Source organism: Mobula hypostoma, chromosome 1, assembly GCF_963921235.1.
Source record: "Mobula hypostoma chromosome 1, sMobHyp1.1, whole genome shotgun sequence".
NCBI classification, from domain to species: domain Eukaryota; kingdom Metazoa; phylum Chordata; class Chondrichthyes; order Myliobatiformes; family Myliobatidae; genus Mobula; species Mobula hypostoma.
The window spans coordinates 145,232,424-145,248,825 of record NC_086097.1 but is presented as its reverse complement, the minus strand read 5'-3'; the positions used below and the strand labels follow the sequence as shown (position 1 = coordinate 145,248,825).

General features: G+C 39.5%; 1 protein-coding gene across 5 annotated transcripts in view; it reads left to right on the top strand.

Annotated features, from left to right (window-relative positions):
- Positions 1–16,170, top strand: part of snap47 (synaptosome associated protein 47) — a 31,196-nt gene extending 15,026 nt beyond the window's left edge. For all 5 annotated transcript variants that reach the window (XM_063057401.1, XM_063057393.1, XM_063057380.1 and 2 more), the window contains exons 3-5: positions 173–669; positions 3,152–3,264; positions 8,440–16,170. In XM_063057401.1, coding sequence (XP_062913471.1) covers positions 173–669; positions 3,152–3,264; positions 8,440–8,586 — 757 coding nt within the window. In that variant the 3' untranslated portion in view covers positions 8,587–16,170. The remainder of the gene's footprint in view (positions 1–172; positions 670–3,151; positions 3,265–8,439) is intronic.
- The last annotated feature ends 232 nt before the right edge of the window (positions 16,171–16,402 follow it).

Below are 16,402 nucleotides of genomic sequence, written 5' to 3'. Positions count from 1 at the left end.
AATTTTGCATGTTGTATTCGACTCTGGTCCAATACTATAAACTACTACTAAGTTAATAAACATCCTAAAAGTAACCAACTTAAGTTCTGTAGTTGACACTTAAGAAGCTGTTGGCTTGCTGTGTCAGAATTTCTGTTAACTTGAAATAATACATATATTTCTTGTGTGCTAGACTATTAACTGAGCTGGAGTCTCCACCGTGGTGGCCTTTCAGCAGTCGCCTCCGAAAGAGTCAGCAGGAAGTGAAGGATGAGCCAGAATCTCTGCCTTCTTCACAGGCTTTTGGAAAGGATGGCTTGATATTAAAAGTCCCCATCCTTTACTCCCAGGGTCCAGACGCCAACCTAAAACAGGGTACACTCGCAGTTCTTTGCTCAGGTTTGGAAATTAAGGATACAAATGAGCAGCTTGTGCACAAGTACCGGCGGGAAGATATTGATGATATTAAAGTGCAGAATCCTTATGAGATCGTTGTGCGCCAGAGGTTTATCGGGAAGCCTGACATCTCGTTTACATTGCAGTCTGCAAGGATGACTGATGTGATTTCCATTGTAGAGATCCAATATGCCAAAAAAGTGCAATTTAAAGAGGACCTGTTAAGACTCTTCAGACCAGAGGATTCTTCTGTTTCAGAGAACCTTGGCATGGGTAGCTCCTTATGGAATGCAGGTATGGGAAATTAAATTTCTCAGATACCACTGTTACTGCATTTAGGATGACACAATACAGTAGTAGTGCTGAATGTGAAATTATTGTCAAGCATGCAACTTACAAGAATGTTTAAAGGCTGAAGAAATTTCTATTCATTGCTGTCCACTGTTTGTGTACAGGGTAATCAATTGGATCTGTCTTGCTTCATTCTTCCATCATTATCTGGACTACAAGTAATTCATTGAATTTTCATATTACTTACCTTTTTTTTGCGTGTGCCTGCGTGCGTGCGAGTCTGTGCGTGTGTGCCTGCGTGTCCGTGCGTGCGTCCGTGATGATTTTTTTCATGGCTTTTTACAAGGTGCGGAGTGAGAGAGAGACTGTGGAGCGACACTCCTCAGACATTTTCGCAGTATTTTCTCTTTAATTTATGAGGTCGAGTTGCGATCTCGACACTCAACTTGGCACGGATGGAAAGCGTACTCGGGAGCAGACCCAACTAGTTTCGAACCAGGGAACCTCTGCTCCCGGGTCCGGCGCCGATGTCGTTGTGCCATCAGCCGACTCCATATTATTTATCTTAAGACTCATTCATTGAAAAGTAATGCACAGGCTCAAAGAGCTTTCTTTTTGGCATTAATGAATGCTCCTAACTGCAATTTTGTTGATTAAAAATTCATTAAATCATTGAATGGTGTAGCACAGATAGGTAATGTACTGCACATCATCTCTTTGTCACCCCTTTTGTAGGATTATCCAAATAATCCATGTCCCTGTTTGCTTCCCAAAATCCTATAATTTTGTTTTGTTCTCCCATGTTTATACAATTATCTTTTGAAAATTACTACTCAAAATTTAGTCAACACTTTCTGGATTCTAAGTTGCTGTCTGTTTACAAAAAAAGTTTCTTCCTATTACCTCTGCTGCCATTACCAATTACTTTAAATATGTGTACTTTGGAAATTGACTTTTTTGTCATTAGAAACTTAAATACTTCGGCCTCTCTACCTCTCTCTGCAACTGGATCCTAGGCTCATTGATAGATCCCAGTCAGTTGGATCAGTGGTAACTTTCCTCCTTGCTGATAATCAACAAATGCACAATCAAGACTGCTTGCTGTACTCTCTCTATACTTATGACTGTGTGGCTAGGTACAGCTCAAATAGCATTTATAAGTGTGCAGATGACACCACCGTTGGTACAATCTCAGATGACAACTAGAAGGTGTATAGGGATGAGATGTTTGAGTGGTTTCATGACAATAACACTACACTGAACATTGGCAAGACCGTGGAATTAATTGTAGTCTTTGGGAAGGGAATTTGACGCTAGTACTCGAAGGGGTTGCCAAGGTGGCCAGCGAGAGCAAACTGGAGGAGAGGCAGTACTTGGTGCTGATGCAAGGTGGAAGAAAATGGAGGTGCACAGCCACCAACCCCGGATTCGGGATGGCACCCATTGACTGACTGACTGACTCAAAGGGGACAGCAGTGGAAAGGATAAGTAGCTTCAAGTTCCTGGGCTCAACAGATTGATATTATCATAAAGAAAGTATGCTAGCAGTTCTACTCCATTAGGAGATTAAGGGGATTTGTTGTGTCACAAAAAAATTGCAAATTTCCATAGATGTACCATGGAGAGCATTCTGACTGGTTACATCATAGCTTAGTGTGGAGGCTTCATTGCCCAGGATTACAAGACCCTGCAGAGGATTGTTGACTCAGATATATCACTGGCATAATTGTCCCCACCATTGAGAACATCTTCAAGCGGTAGTGCCTTAAGAAGGTAGCATCCATCGCTAAAGTCTTTCCTTGCATTTCTTGATGTATAATGCTGGGAAAAGCAGAAGATGCAGTACATTAGAGGTTGAAGAACGAAAGCCTGTAAGAATTTATAAACTATGACCTGAAATTATTCTGTAATTGTGGTGCAGTGGAATAAGTCAAGAGGGGAGGTGCTTAACGAGCGGTGTTTGTGTGGTTCTAGTTGGAGTGAAAAGGGAATTTTGGAGAAGTTTGTATAAATAGACAAAGTAGGAATAAAGATCTTTGTGATGATGGAGGCATTTTGGCTATAAGTAGAAGCAAACATTGGTGGGCAGGGTGTGAAAGGGAGACAGACACACACACACAGCCATTAAGCAATATAGTGGATTTTAATATAACTTTTGAAGCAATGTTCTTATTGTATACTTTTAATCAATTTTATATTTTTTTTCAGTACTCTAGGTTTTGCATTGTGATTCAGAATGAAACAATATATTCTTCCTGATATTATAGATTACTTGCTTTTACGTGAATTGTATGTACTTTTTGATCACTGCTTTCAGTTTCTTTTCTCTGTCAACATTAATCAGTGCTAACAGGTAACTCTGCTTTTTACTGCACCGTTTCATGGGATTGATTGTATTTTTTGTGTCTAAATGACCACAGGTAGGCACCACTAATCCAAGTTGATTCTGAAATCTTTAAATACCCATTTGCTTTTATTTCTCCAGCAACTGGCTTCTTGGATAGGGTAATGCATCCTGCTTCAGCAAGTGGTGGACATATGTCCCAACAGGTGTGTGAGCAGACAGTCTCAGAGGCTGAAGTTCAAGAGCTGAGACAGGTAAGTGCATTCCCCAAGATCTTTTCTGTTAATAGATTTAATGCTATGAGATGGAGAGACCTGTAAACTAATCCTAGTTATTATTTGTGTACCTATTGAATCACTTTGAATAACATTTTTTTAAGAAATTGTAGTAATGGTGCCAAGTTTCACAATTTTACATTTAGTTCACGTGAGAAAGTGGTGACATGAAAGTGTCTAGATAAAGATCTGTGATCCAGAAAGCACAGAGTAAAATTCAAGTGTGACTGTTTGACTTGACTGCCTACTACAGGTGTCGCCCCGCTTTTCGAACGTTCGCTTTACGAAACCTCACTGTTACGAAAGACCTACAATAGTACCCTGTTTTCGCTAACAGAAGGTGTTTTCACTGTTACGAAAAAAGCGCGCGAAAGCTCCCTGAGTTCAGAACTGCATTCTCGCCGGCATTGCTTAAACACGTGCCTGTGAGCAGCCATTTGCAAGATGAGTTCTAAGGTATTGGAAAAGCCTGAAAGAGCTCGTAAGGGTGTTACACTTAGTGTAAAACTAGACATAATTAAGCATTTTGATCGTGGTGAATGAAGTAAGGATTAAGTGAGTTTGGCTTGTGGAAGCGGACGAAGATGATGTCAAAGAGGTTTTGGCATCCCATGACCAAGAACTGATAGATGAAGAGCTGATGCAATTGGAAGAGGAAAGGATAACAATCGAAACAGATTGAGTAATGATAAAGTACAACTTTAATTTTGAAAGAGTATGTAGGTTTAGGGGATATTTGCAGGATGGTTTGAGTGCTTACAAAAAACTGTATGATAGAAAAATGCGCGAGGCTCAGCAGTCAAGCAAGCCAGCCACAGCAGATGTCGAACCTCGACCTTTGACATCGAGGCAGGCAGAGATAGAAAAAGATGAGCTGCTTGCTCTAATGGAAACAGACGATGATGAGATGACACCCCAGTGTTCCACCACCCCAACACCCAGGCCGCGGACAGATACCGATTCGCGGAGAATGCAGCGGTAGCCGGGAGACACACAGCACATCTTTAAGAAAGAAGCCAAAATAAACATGCTAATTAATTAGGTACCGCCTGGCACGTAATTGTCGGCCCAGATCAGAGGCAATGCAGTTGGCAGTCGCCTCTGATCTGGGCCGACAATTACGTGCCGGGCGGCACCTAATTAATTAGCTTGTTTATTTCAGCTTTTTTCTTAAAGATGTGCTGTGTGCCTCACGGCTACCGCTGGACCCCTGCTTCGCGGCAATGTATTGGGTCGCTGCCCAGAGGGTAGGGGCCACTGCACCAACCCAACCTCCGACTCAGCCTAACACACCATCATCAGTGTGCTCAATGCTGTCCCAATTTCGGTAAGTGATACTACACTGTACATACATTATTTCTACTTTATATCGGCTGTGTATTTCTACGTGTTATTTGGTATGTTTTTGCCGACGGCGCTTGTGTGAGATTTTCGCTACAGAGAACAGTTCAGGCAATGATTGTGAAAAAGTATTTCTACTTTATATAAGCTGTGTATTTATCATATCATTCCTGCTTTTACTATATGTTACTGTTATTTTAGGTTTTGTGTGTTATTTGGCACGATTTGGTAGGTTATTTTTGGGTCTGCGAACCCTCACAAATTTTTCCCATATAAATAAATGGTAGTTGCTTCTTCGCTTTACGACATTCCGGCTCACGAACTGTTTCATAGGAACGCTGTACTTTCGGATGGCAGGGGAAACCTGTATTTGTGCTCACTACTTGCTATTATTTGTTTGTTGTGTAAAGAAGCTTCTTACTAGATTATTGGGATATTCCAAGATAAATTAGATTAGTTTGAAAGATCAAGAAAGGCTATGAGGAACTGGCACAAAGAGGCAATGGCTCCTGGAGTAGGTCAGCTTTGATCATATTTAATGGTAGGACAGGCTGTGGAGCTGAGTAACCTATTGCTCCTGTTCTGATTTTATATTTAGTTAGGTGTTGAAACAGGACATTTTTTTCACCAATTAACAAAGCAGAGGGGGAGAAAGGAATTTTAGATCACTTTATAGCCTTTTCATTGTAGTCAAAAGTGGAGAATGTCAGGTCTGGCATGATGGAGCAGCTAAATGAAATTAGCATTTATTCGTTTTTTTTAAAAAAGAGAAATGAGTAGCGTAACTGGTAAGTCTTCAGAACCTATTGATTTGTGTCCCAAGAAATCAGAAGGAGGTGGGTATGGAGTTAATGAACATCCATGCTAACACCTTGCAAAATTCCATTGAGTGTGGATTGATTCTCACAGTTTGAAAGATAGTAAATGTAACCACACTATTCCCCTCATTACTGACAGTTTGCTAACTAGTTTAGTTTCCATTCTTCGTCCTTTCAAGTTTATTGTCATGGGTATACATACTTAAGGTATAAACCATGAAAATCTGAAATTATTTGAATAATTTATGTTTGTTAGGTTTGTAGTGTGCTGCAAAAATCAGATTTTCGTGGCATTTATACCTTGAGTGTGTATACCCATGGCAATAAACTTGAAAGAGAGAGAATGGAAACAATACTAGTTAGCAAGCTGTCAGTAACGAGGGAAATATTGGAGTCTGCTATTGAGGATGTATTAACAGAGCAGTTAAAACCGTAATAAGATTGGGCTGAGTCAGATTTGGGAAAGGAAAGTCGTATTTGACAGATCTGTTAGTTTTTTTTTGAGGTTGTGACCAGTAGAGTAAAATGATACCCAATGGACGTGGTGTACTTGGAATGCCGTAACACCTCACATGGTTATGAAATGGAATCAGAACGTTCAGAATTGCATTGACATGCCAGTGTTGATTGAAGATTAGTTAATGGACAGAAAATGGAGAGCAGGAATACCACTGACCGCCTGCATCTGGGTAGTAAAAATTTGGATTGACAATTCATAAATCAATACCCAAAATATCAGAGATAAAAAATAAAATCCACACTCAAGGAATTCACTTGCTCGCAAGCACATGTGTGTTTATTGTGGGTGGTCATGGAGAATAAAATGTAAATCCAGTTTTTTTTTCCAACTCGTGTAGATTGCGTGCACAGATGGCATGGCTTCATTTTACAGAAAATCATTTTCTAGGAATGTAACTTACCACCACCACCACTCATCTCATACCTCTCTCCTGTAGATTTGGATTACTTGTTAGCTCATTTTTGGATTAGGAGGTTGTAGCTTTTTTGTAGCTATAGGCTCTGATGCTTGGTTTTAGTTGTTTATGACGTATATCAATGATTTGAATGCAGGGATCATGTGTAACAAATCCTGGTTTACAGATTCAAAGCTGGATCGTAGTTGGGAGTATACAGACTAAATATATGTGTGTTAATAGAATAGACAGTTATCTTTATTGGAGACCCTGGTCACAGATGAGTTTGATAACTGAAAGCTATTGTCAATAACAAAGTCTAGATGCTGCACGTGGTTGTCTGATAATGTGATGACGATATTATATAAAACGTTAAGTAAAAAAAGTCCTCTTGGGTGGATTCAAAAGATGAATTAAAATGCTAGTTTGTTCTTTCTCCAGCTTTAATTTTCCATCATGTTCTTTGTGTGTACTTTATTTCTCAATTTTAGTTCGAGGTTTATCAATTTATGTGAGGGGAAATTGATAAAACCAGACACTAGAGGGCTCCAAATGCATTCTTTTGGTGGACCTGCTGAGAAAACTGAACTCTTACGGGAGTGCTGTAAATTTCAGCTGGCTTTTAGGAATTTCTTCCCATTACTAAGTGACAAAAGCACTATAAAAGTTGTCATGTTTTTGGAATTAGTATGTGTGCCCAGATCTTGTTGCTGAGCTGGTCCTCTTCACTTCTATAGTTAAAGATAAATCTACAGTAGATGCTTAAAGAGACATCAAATATATACACCCCCGTTTCAGTTCCTCCAGTGAAAATCATATCTCAACCACTAAGAAGTTTAAACACAAGAATACTGGAAATCCAGAGCAACACACACAAGAGGCTAGTGGAATTCAGCAAGTTGGGCAGCATCTATGGGAATGAATAAACAGTTGTCGTTTTAGCATGAAACCCTTCAGGATTAGAAAAGGAGGAGGAAGAAACCAGAATAAGAAGGTGGGGGAGGGGGAGTAGGACAAGTTAGAAGGTGATAGGTTAAACCAGGTAGGTGGGGGAGGGGGGATGATGTAAGAAGCTGGGAAGTGGAAAAGGCAAAGAGCTGGCAAAGAAGAAATCTGATAGGAGAGGAGAGTGGATCACGGGAAAGAGAAAGAGGAGGCGCACCGTAGGGCAGGTGAGGAGAAAAGAGGGAATTGAAGTGTGAAGAAGGGGGAAGAAGTTACCGGAAGCTGGAGTAGTAGATGTTCAGGTTATCAGGTTGTAGGCTACCCAGACAGAATATGAGGTGTTGCTTCTCCACCCTGAGAGTAGCCTTATCATTTCATTGTTTACTCCCAGCTGTTTCTGGTATCTTCAAGCCTGAATGCTTGAAACTGTAGTGAGTGAATAGTTCTGAATTGTCTTGCTGTTTAATTGTCGCCAACTACATTATCAGTGACAATTGCTTTTTGAACACAAACACGCAACCGATGTTTTTTAAAAATTCTTTGCTCAAAGCACGGTGTTGCATCTATGGTCATACAAGTGCACATGAGTGATGCTAGTTAGAACCTGTTCAGCAACAATCTCCTGCCCCAGTTAAGCGGCATAGTCTCCCAAATAAATGAAGGGAATCCTGGAAATTTTCTTGATTAGTTTTTTTTCCTTTAAGAGGTGTCCCAAATAAGCAGCTGCCCCGATTAACCAATGGCCCAATTAACCGGAATCATTGTAGATTCTTTACCCAAGTCTCATCTTTAATACATTTCAGAATTTGACTTCCATAAAGCCCACGTTCAGGCTTGCACCCGTTATTCTCCTGAAAATTTTCTTGGCTTCAAGATGTAAAGGTCCCATATTCTGGAATTATCTTCTCTACCTTTCTATCTACTTTTCCTCCTCTGCTCTTATCATCCAATCTCATTTGTGCTTTTAATTTCTTTTCTCCTTCAGCCATGTCTCACAAAGTCTCTTGAAATGTAGTACACCAACGTAAGGATTCAGCTGTAGCATATTATGAGGTGAATGAATAAGGACCATCAATACCAGTGTGATACTGTGCGTATGTGTTAATGCACCTAATGAATGATTTTTTTTATTTCAGGTTCTACGGAAGCTGAAGAGTATCGCGCTGGACACAGAGGTTGAGCTGGAACGCCAGAATGAAGTGCTGGATGTCATTGGTTCTTCAACAGACCAAGCAACATCCCGGATAAACACCAGTCACAGACGAATACGGAAACTTTTGTAGGAGTTGAGTGACCAACTGGTACTGTGACCCTCTCCATCAGAATTTCAACATATGGAAAGAATGCTTCAGGATGGCGATCAGTGCTGTGCTGAGTAGCACCTGTGTTCACCCAGTTCCTAAAGCCATGTTCCAACTGTAACTGGCACAGGACTGTTAACATTTCATGTAAACTGTTGCCACAGTCTGTGGCCTCTGTGATGTTCTGCTGTCTTGCCTTCAAGAGGTCTCGCCACTGACACATCAATATCCAAAGAGATGCCAGAAAAATGCTCGTTAGTTTAATAGTCATTTTATAAGACTAGCTAAAACGATGCGAAAGCTTGCAATATATTTACAAATACAGATGCTGTTCTGTCATTTGCAAAATGTAGTTTGTTTAGAATCATGGCTGTAATTATCTTTTTAGTATTATGAAGACTGATTATTTTCCCTAAAAATATAAATAGAAGTGTTCCTTGAGATAGTTTACCTGTCTGCATGCAAGTTTACAGTTGACACTCTGTGGCTGTTGGCATGTCGTGCAGTTTAATGCTCTAAGTGTACTGCCATGGTGTTGCTTTCTTCTTGGGTTTTACCTGGTCTATCTCGCCCTCTACGCTTCAAAAGAATGTACCAATAATGGCTGATAGGCCATGCCATGCTTGACTGAATCATCAGGGCAGTAACAAATCAGTGATCAGGAGCGTGGACATTTATCATTTAGTGGAGGAAAGATGGAAGATTTGAGCATAATTAGGTGTACTTGAGAGGGAAAGATGGTAACCAGCTTTGAGATTGAGATGTATTGGGAAAGGACTCTAAATATATTGTTAGGTCAGTTTTTAAAGCCATATTTTTTGCAGGATTTATCAGCTGGCACATTGGTTGAATTCCATCTTGGCTACACTGGTGGATGTAATTAGTCCCTGCCTAGCTTGCCATTCTCCACAAACAAAAAACCAACAATTCAATCTGTTAATCTAACCAGACCTGTAAGCTTGATGAAGTCTCAATAGCTAACTGAAAATGTAATACAAAAGTTAAGAACATAATGTCAGTGGGATTTTGATAAATGGACAGTGTCTGAAGACATGCACTCTATGAACTTGTATTTTGCTTGTTGTGGATGGGGGAGAATAAAGTACAATTACTGATTGTACAATGTTGACAAAGTACTGATTACAATTCTGCGGTGTCATTGGTAACAGTACTAGTAAAGCAACTTATAAAGAATTGAGTATATCAACCAATGCATTAAAAAAGAATTAAGACTCTCCAAGTATCTAGTGTTTTGGTGCCAATATGCTAAATAAACATTGTAGTATTTAATTAGTATTCTTATGACTAGTGTCAAAGCTGTATCAACCTCTGATTCTAGCAATTTCTCAAAATTAGCTTGGATGTTTTTATGGTGATTAACTGGAATTTTGGCCAGTTACTGAGCTTTTTCTTCGTGTGAGTTGGTAATCCTTCTAGCATTCCTGTCTATTTCTACAGCTCGTTAGCTGCAAATGTATTTAAGAGGATGATGCATGAATTTAGGGAGTTTTTACTTGATTGGAATCCATACAAGATTTAGCAAAGCAAGCATAATATTCATATTTCAATATAAAGCGCTGTTAGTTACTATATTCTCCCTTTGATAATAATTAACCTCAGTAGAACTTTTTGTATGTTGTCAGCACTGAAAATGCATGCAGCTTTGCTTCAAGGATAGAAAAAAAACCCAGAATCAGTAGACTGATATACCACTCAGTTCTTGATAAAATCACGAATATATATTTTGCACTTAGTAGAAACTAGCCATTTTGGAGACTAAAAGTCATATACATTGGCATGCAATATTTTATAGAAACTCTGGAATAATTTTAATCTTTCATAACCACTGACTGCATTGTTGATATGAATTATAATGCACAATAAAAAGTGAGAAAATTGTGCAATGTTCATATTCCCCAACAATGGAATATGTGTTGGGCTACGTTTGCTGTAATATCAATAGGGGGAGTTCACTGAAGTGACCCCTATTTCCATTTCTTGGATACTTCCAAATCGAGCAGAGAAATTCTGTATGTAATGAAGCACTTTAAATAATTGATATTTGATATGATTGTTTACCTATTTGCTGCATACCCATACACAGCATCGTGCCAAGCCTGTTCTTAAATGTTAATGACCAGACTGTTAAGTGCAGAAGGAGGATCAATTGTATCTGCTGACCCCACCTTACTCACAAGTTGTAGGGGGAGAAACAAGTGAGGAGAGGAGTTGGGGATGAACCTAGAGGTAATTCTGAAGCCCTTGCCACTTGTGCTTTTAAATGAGGTAAATAAGTGAGAGAGACAGACAGGCAGAATAAATATAAACATAACGTGTATATTTTCAACCTAAGTTCTAGGTGTACTTCAATAGATGATAGGGCAAACAATAGACAGTAGAGATTTAAGGTTTGGGGAAAATGATACAAAGGGATAAGTTGAAGAACTTTTTCAAGTGATAATGACTCAAACGCTTATTGTAAGTGTAGAGATGGTCAATAATCTCAAAAGAATTTGGATTTACACTTATGGGAAATAAACTTGCCGAGCTGCTTGTGTTTCTAATGTATCAGCCCTTAGTTATAAGCATCCAGTTACTGATCCTTCGTTACTTGGCCACAAGATCCTGTGCTTCATCACTTGCTATCTGGTTACACCTCCTGTCCACAGACCCAGTTATCTGGCTTGGGACTCTCCAGGGTCTATGGGTCCTGGATAACTGGCCATGGCTCTCCAGTCCATAATCCTATGCTTTCCAGCTATGTAGTTGTATGTCCTCTTGCAATCTGAGGCAGTACTGTAAATTGAGTCAAGTCTAACTTGAGTGGATATTGGATTTTGTTAATTACAAAAACAAATTAGTCTTTCAGTTAGCTTCAAAAAGATTGATTTTATGCATTTTCCTTTAGTTCAGTGTTTTAATTTCAAATTCTTGTGAGCCAGCTATGCAGCTCACAAAATAAAAATTTGGATACTCCTGACTTGTACTCCATGCTCATGAAAAGAGCCCCACCAGACTGATGGAGGATGTAGAATTCTTGCCAGATGGGGTCATTCTGCAAATTATAGCACTGATTTTAAAATGGAATTATACATGTCCTTAGTTCGTGTGGTCTTTAAGATCAACAGTTGATTACAGTGATGGAGTAGAGTTTCAAGCACTTTCAGGGTAATTGTCTACAGACTCTTTAGTGAAAGGGTTTGTAAAGGAAAACAGGAATTATTAAATCTCTGTGCTATATTTCTGATTTACTGTACTAAAGTCTAGTTTCTCAATGTCATGTTTACATTGTATATTAATTACTGAAATATATCTGCAAACCACATTACAGAGGCTGCTTTGAAAGTTTTTGAATGTGTTTATTACAGCTCCCTTGCCCATGTGTTTACACAGTTTTTCTCTGTTATGTTCTGGGTTCTATAGCAACAGGGTACAGCTGGAGGTGACTGACTGCATCTCTGACTCGAGAACACAGAAATAGTTCAAAGATTTATTAGTTAGTCCCAAAGGTGGCTTCAGCCCTCCCATTGCGAGCTCCAAACATTCTCTCTCAAACTTGGTCCCATAGGTGTCGATTGTTTCTCACACAGAATGTAAGCTCATTTTCCCCCCCCCCCCGCCCCCCAATTGTCCTATTTATAAGATTGGCGTATATTGCCCATGCCTTGCTGTTTTTGGATGTTGCTGGGTCATTGCTGTGAAGCGCAGTAACAGTTTCATACAACTGTTGGCGATCTCATCTGCCCCTCCCCCAAAAAAGATATGAGAGTGACCTTTGTCAGTGTTGGATTCAGTTTGCGCATAGTCCATGTGTGTATGGCCAGCAGGTTTTACTTCAGCCCTCGCTGTGAAGGAATTTGTTGATTTTTTTTTCTTCATGTGCTGTTTTGAAACTGAATATGAATTTTCAAAACAAAATGACAGTATGTGAACTTGAGAGCTTAAAATATTCTGAGCTACACTAATCCTCCTGTTCCTTTGTTCCCTTAATATTGATTCATAAGTACAGGGACTGGATAACCAGTCCAGTGTTATCACCACAATGGATTTTTGATCCATTGGTTGAAGACACAAATGAAAAATCACCATGTGCTCCTAGGTCAGTATCTCCAGTATCAAGTCACTAACTGTGTTCAACAAATTCCTATTGGCAAGCCATATTTTCTACATGACCAGCGCCTTATTGCCTAATCAGTTTACTCCAAGCTCTTCCAAAGCAAGAAAAAACAGGAGAAAATATGTCGAGGATTTCTCAAACCTTCATCACTATCACTCGTATCCTCTCTTGACTTCCCGCTCTAAGGAAAGCAGATGTAGTCCATAAGACTATAAGACTTGAGAGCAGAATTAGGCCATTTGGCCCATTGGGTCTGCTGTGCTATTCAGTCATGGCTGATCCCATTTTCCCCTCCTCAGCCCCATACCCCAGCCTTCTCCCCGTAACCTCTGATGCCATGTCCAATCAAGAACCTACCAAACTCTGCTTTAGATACACCCAATGACCTGGCCTCCACAGCTGCCTGTGGTAACAAATTCCACAAATTCACCACCCTCTGGCCAAAGAAATTTCTTTGTATCTCTGTTTTAAATGGACACCCCTCTATCCTGAGGCTGTGCCCTCTTGTCCTAGACTCCCCCACCATGCGAAACATCCTTTCCACATCTACTCTGTCTAGGTCTTTCAATATTCGAAAGGTTTCAATGAGATCCCTCCTCATCCTTCTAAGTTCCGGTGAGTACAGACCTAGACTGTCAAATGTTCCTCGTTTGATAACCCTTTCATTCCCGGAATCATCGTGAACCTCCTCTGAAACTTCTCCAATGCCAGCACATCCTTTCTTAGATGATGAGCCAAAACTGTTAACAATACTCAAGAAGAGGCTTCACCAGTGCCTTATAAAGCCTCAGCATCACATCCCTGCTCTTGTATCTAGACTCCTTGAAATGAATGCTAATATTGTATTTGCCTTCCTCAGCACCGACTCAACCTGCAAGTTGACCTTTAGGGTGTTCTGCACAAGGACTCCCAAGTCCCATTGCATCTCAGATTTTTGGATTTTCTCCCAGTTTAGAAAAAAACAGCACATTTACTTCTACTAGCAAAGTGCATGACCATGCAATTTCCAACATTGTATTTCACTTGCCACTTCCTTGCCCATTCTCCTAATCTGTCAAAGTCCTTATGCAGCCGACCTGTTTCCTCAACACCACCTGCCCCTCCACCAATCTTCATATCATCTGCAAACTTGGCAACAAAAGCACCTATTCCATCACCTAAATCATTGATATACAGCATAAAAAGAAGCGGTCCCAACACCAACCCCTGCGGAACACCACTAGTCACTGGCCTGTCCTCAATTGTAACATTCCTCCTCCAGCTCTATCACATCCTTGGCTGGTTGAGATATATAAGATTATGAGGGATATACTTAGGGTTCAGTGCAAAAAACGTACCCCCAGTTCTGTGTTTTGAATGATTCTGCCTCCATGGCCATTTTGGGTAGAAATTTCTAAAGATACAGCATGCTCTGAGTGAAGAAATTTCTCCCTCTCATTTACTGAGGACTTGCCCTTTATTCACTTTCCTCTTAAGCCCCTAGCCCTTGATTCTTCATCTTGGGGAAACATCTTCTCTTAGCCTGCAAAGCTCTTCAAGAATTTTGAATCTTTTTAATGAGGTCTCTCCTCTTGCAGAAAAGATCATGGTACTCTCTGCCCCCTTAATTGCTTGCTGCACTAATTTGGTGGTCTTCAACAACATTAATACTTCCTGATCTCTCATCATTTAATAAATACTCTTCTGTTGTGTGTATCAATACTACGACAGGTTACAAAATGAAATTGGGCATTGCTGACATCAGCACATTGCTTCCTGACGAACTTAATGTATTCTGTCTGGTTATGATTTTGCACTTTTACATGCACTGCACTTTTTCAGTAGCTTTTACACTTTATTCTGCATTTTTATTATTGTTTTACTTTATTCTACTCAATGCACTGTGCAATGATTTGATCTGTATAAACAGTATGCAAGACAGGGTTTTCACTGTATCCTGTTACATGTGACAATAATAAATCAATAAAATACCGGTTTACAGTTCCACCTAGTTTAGTGTTGTCAGTGATGATGGAAAAGTGACATTTGCTCCCCTCAGCGAAATCATTGATATCAATTTTGAAAAGCTGGGGATCTAAACATTGATCCCGATGGCCATAGTCTGCTAACCTAAGAACAATCTGTTTATTAATTGTCAATTATCTCTAACCTTGCTGAACAGCTTCCCATGTGGGTCCTTCTCAAAAATATCATACCCAATTATACATTATGCTTGTTACTAGTCACATCCTTAAAGAACTCCAGCAAATTAGTCAACATAGTTTTCCCTTAAATCTATTTTGGTTCTGGTTCATCCAATTATTTTTAAGTTATTTTTATTACGTCCTTCCTTATAAATTCCAACAACATCAGGCCTATAGTGAATAATGCCCCATCTCTCATTTCCTATCAAATAGTTCAGTCATTTGCTGATTCCAATCCACAGGAACAGTTCCAGAATCAGTCGAAGTTAAGATGATGATAACCAAAGCATCCATTATCTCTGAAACTACCTCTTTAAAACTCTGTGATAAGAGCTTTGAAGGTGGTAGCTTCTTCAAGCACAACATTTTAGCATCATTTTTGATGAATATTTAGTTTCAGTTCCCCGCTCTCGCAAGACCCTACATTCACAAATATATCTGGCAGGTTTTGTGTATTATTCATGAAGACAGATGCGAAGTAATTGTTTAACTCTGTCATATCTTTGTTTTTCAATATAAATTTCCCTGTCTCTGTTATAAAGAGTCTAAGCTTACCCTTGCTCGTCTTTTTTTTTAATGTACCTATGAAAGTTCTTACAGTCTGCTTTCATGTTCCTGCTTGTCTTTATGAATTTATGGGTCTCATTTGCAATGTTCTATTGCTCACAATTTTCAAGCCTAGTGATACTTTAGGCAATTTTATAAGCCTTTTCCTTGGATTCAACAGCATCTTTATTGTTTTTGTCAGTCACGGCTGCATTCCTGGAGAATTCTGATCAATCAAGCAAAGATACTATATTGATCTCTATTAATGATAGTAATACAATGCCCCCTTTTCCATCTACCCTCCTAAATATTGAATACCTTTGACTATTTAGCTCTAATATCCATTTTTGGCATTAATTGACTTGTTACAAAGTGGAAGCAAATAATCCTGACCAAAAGGGCAATCTGATGATGACAAAGGGAGCTTCTGAAGAATACCAACTCTCTCCTTATTAAGAGTACCGGTCACACTTTTAGTTTTGGCTATTTGGGCCTTGTTTATGTCTGGATGGTGACTTTTGAACGTTTCAAAGTCTGAACCTCATCCTGGCCTAATTTCCACCAGGACCCACCAGAGAGCAGGCAACCCATGGGCATTCTCTTTTCTCATCCAGGCATAGCTGGCCCATACGGCACTATACTGATGATTCATGCTGAGTATGGAGTGTTTTTATGTATTTCACTGTCATAATGGGTTATTTTCTTAATCTATGGTCCATGTTAGAGAAATAAGCAAATAAAAAAGTACATAAATTATTGCTATTTTTTCTAATTCAGGTTTTTAAATTCTCTAAGTTAATTTTCTGATTAGTTGATCTTGATTTTACATTTTACTTAAAAACAAAAGTTCATGCGTATAAGCAAAGTTGCTGTAGATTCTAGAGTCTAGAGTGTGCAGTGTGAGTAGCAGGCCAAGCAGTTATTAGAGCAGGTGAAATCTGGCTGTCATTAC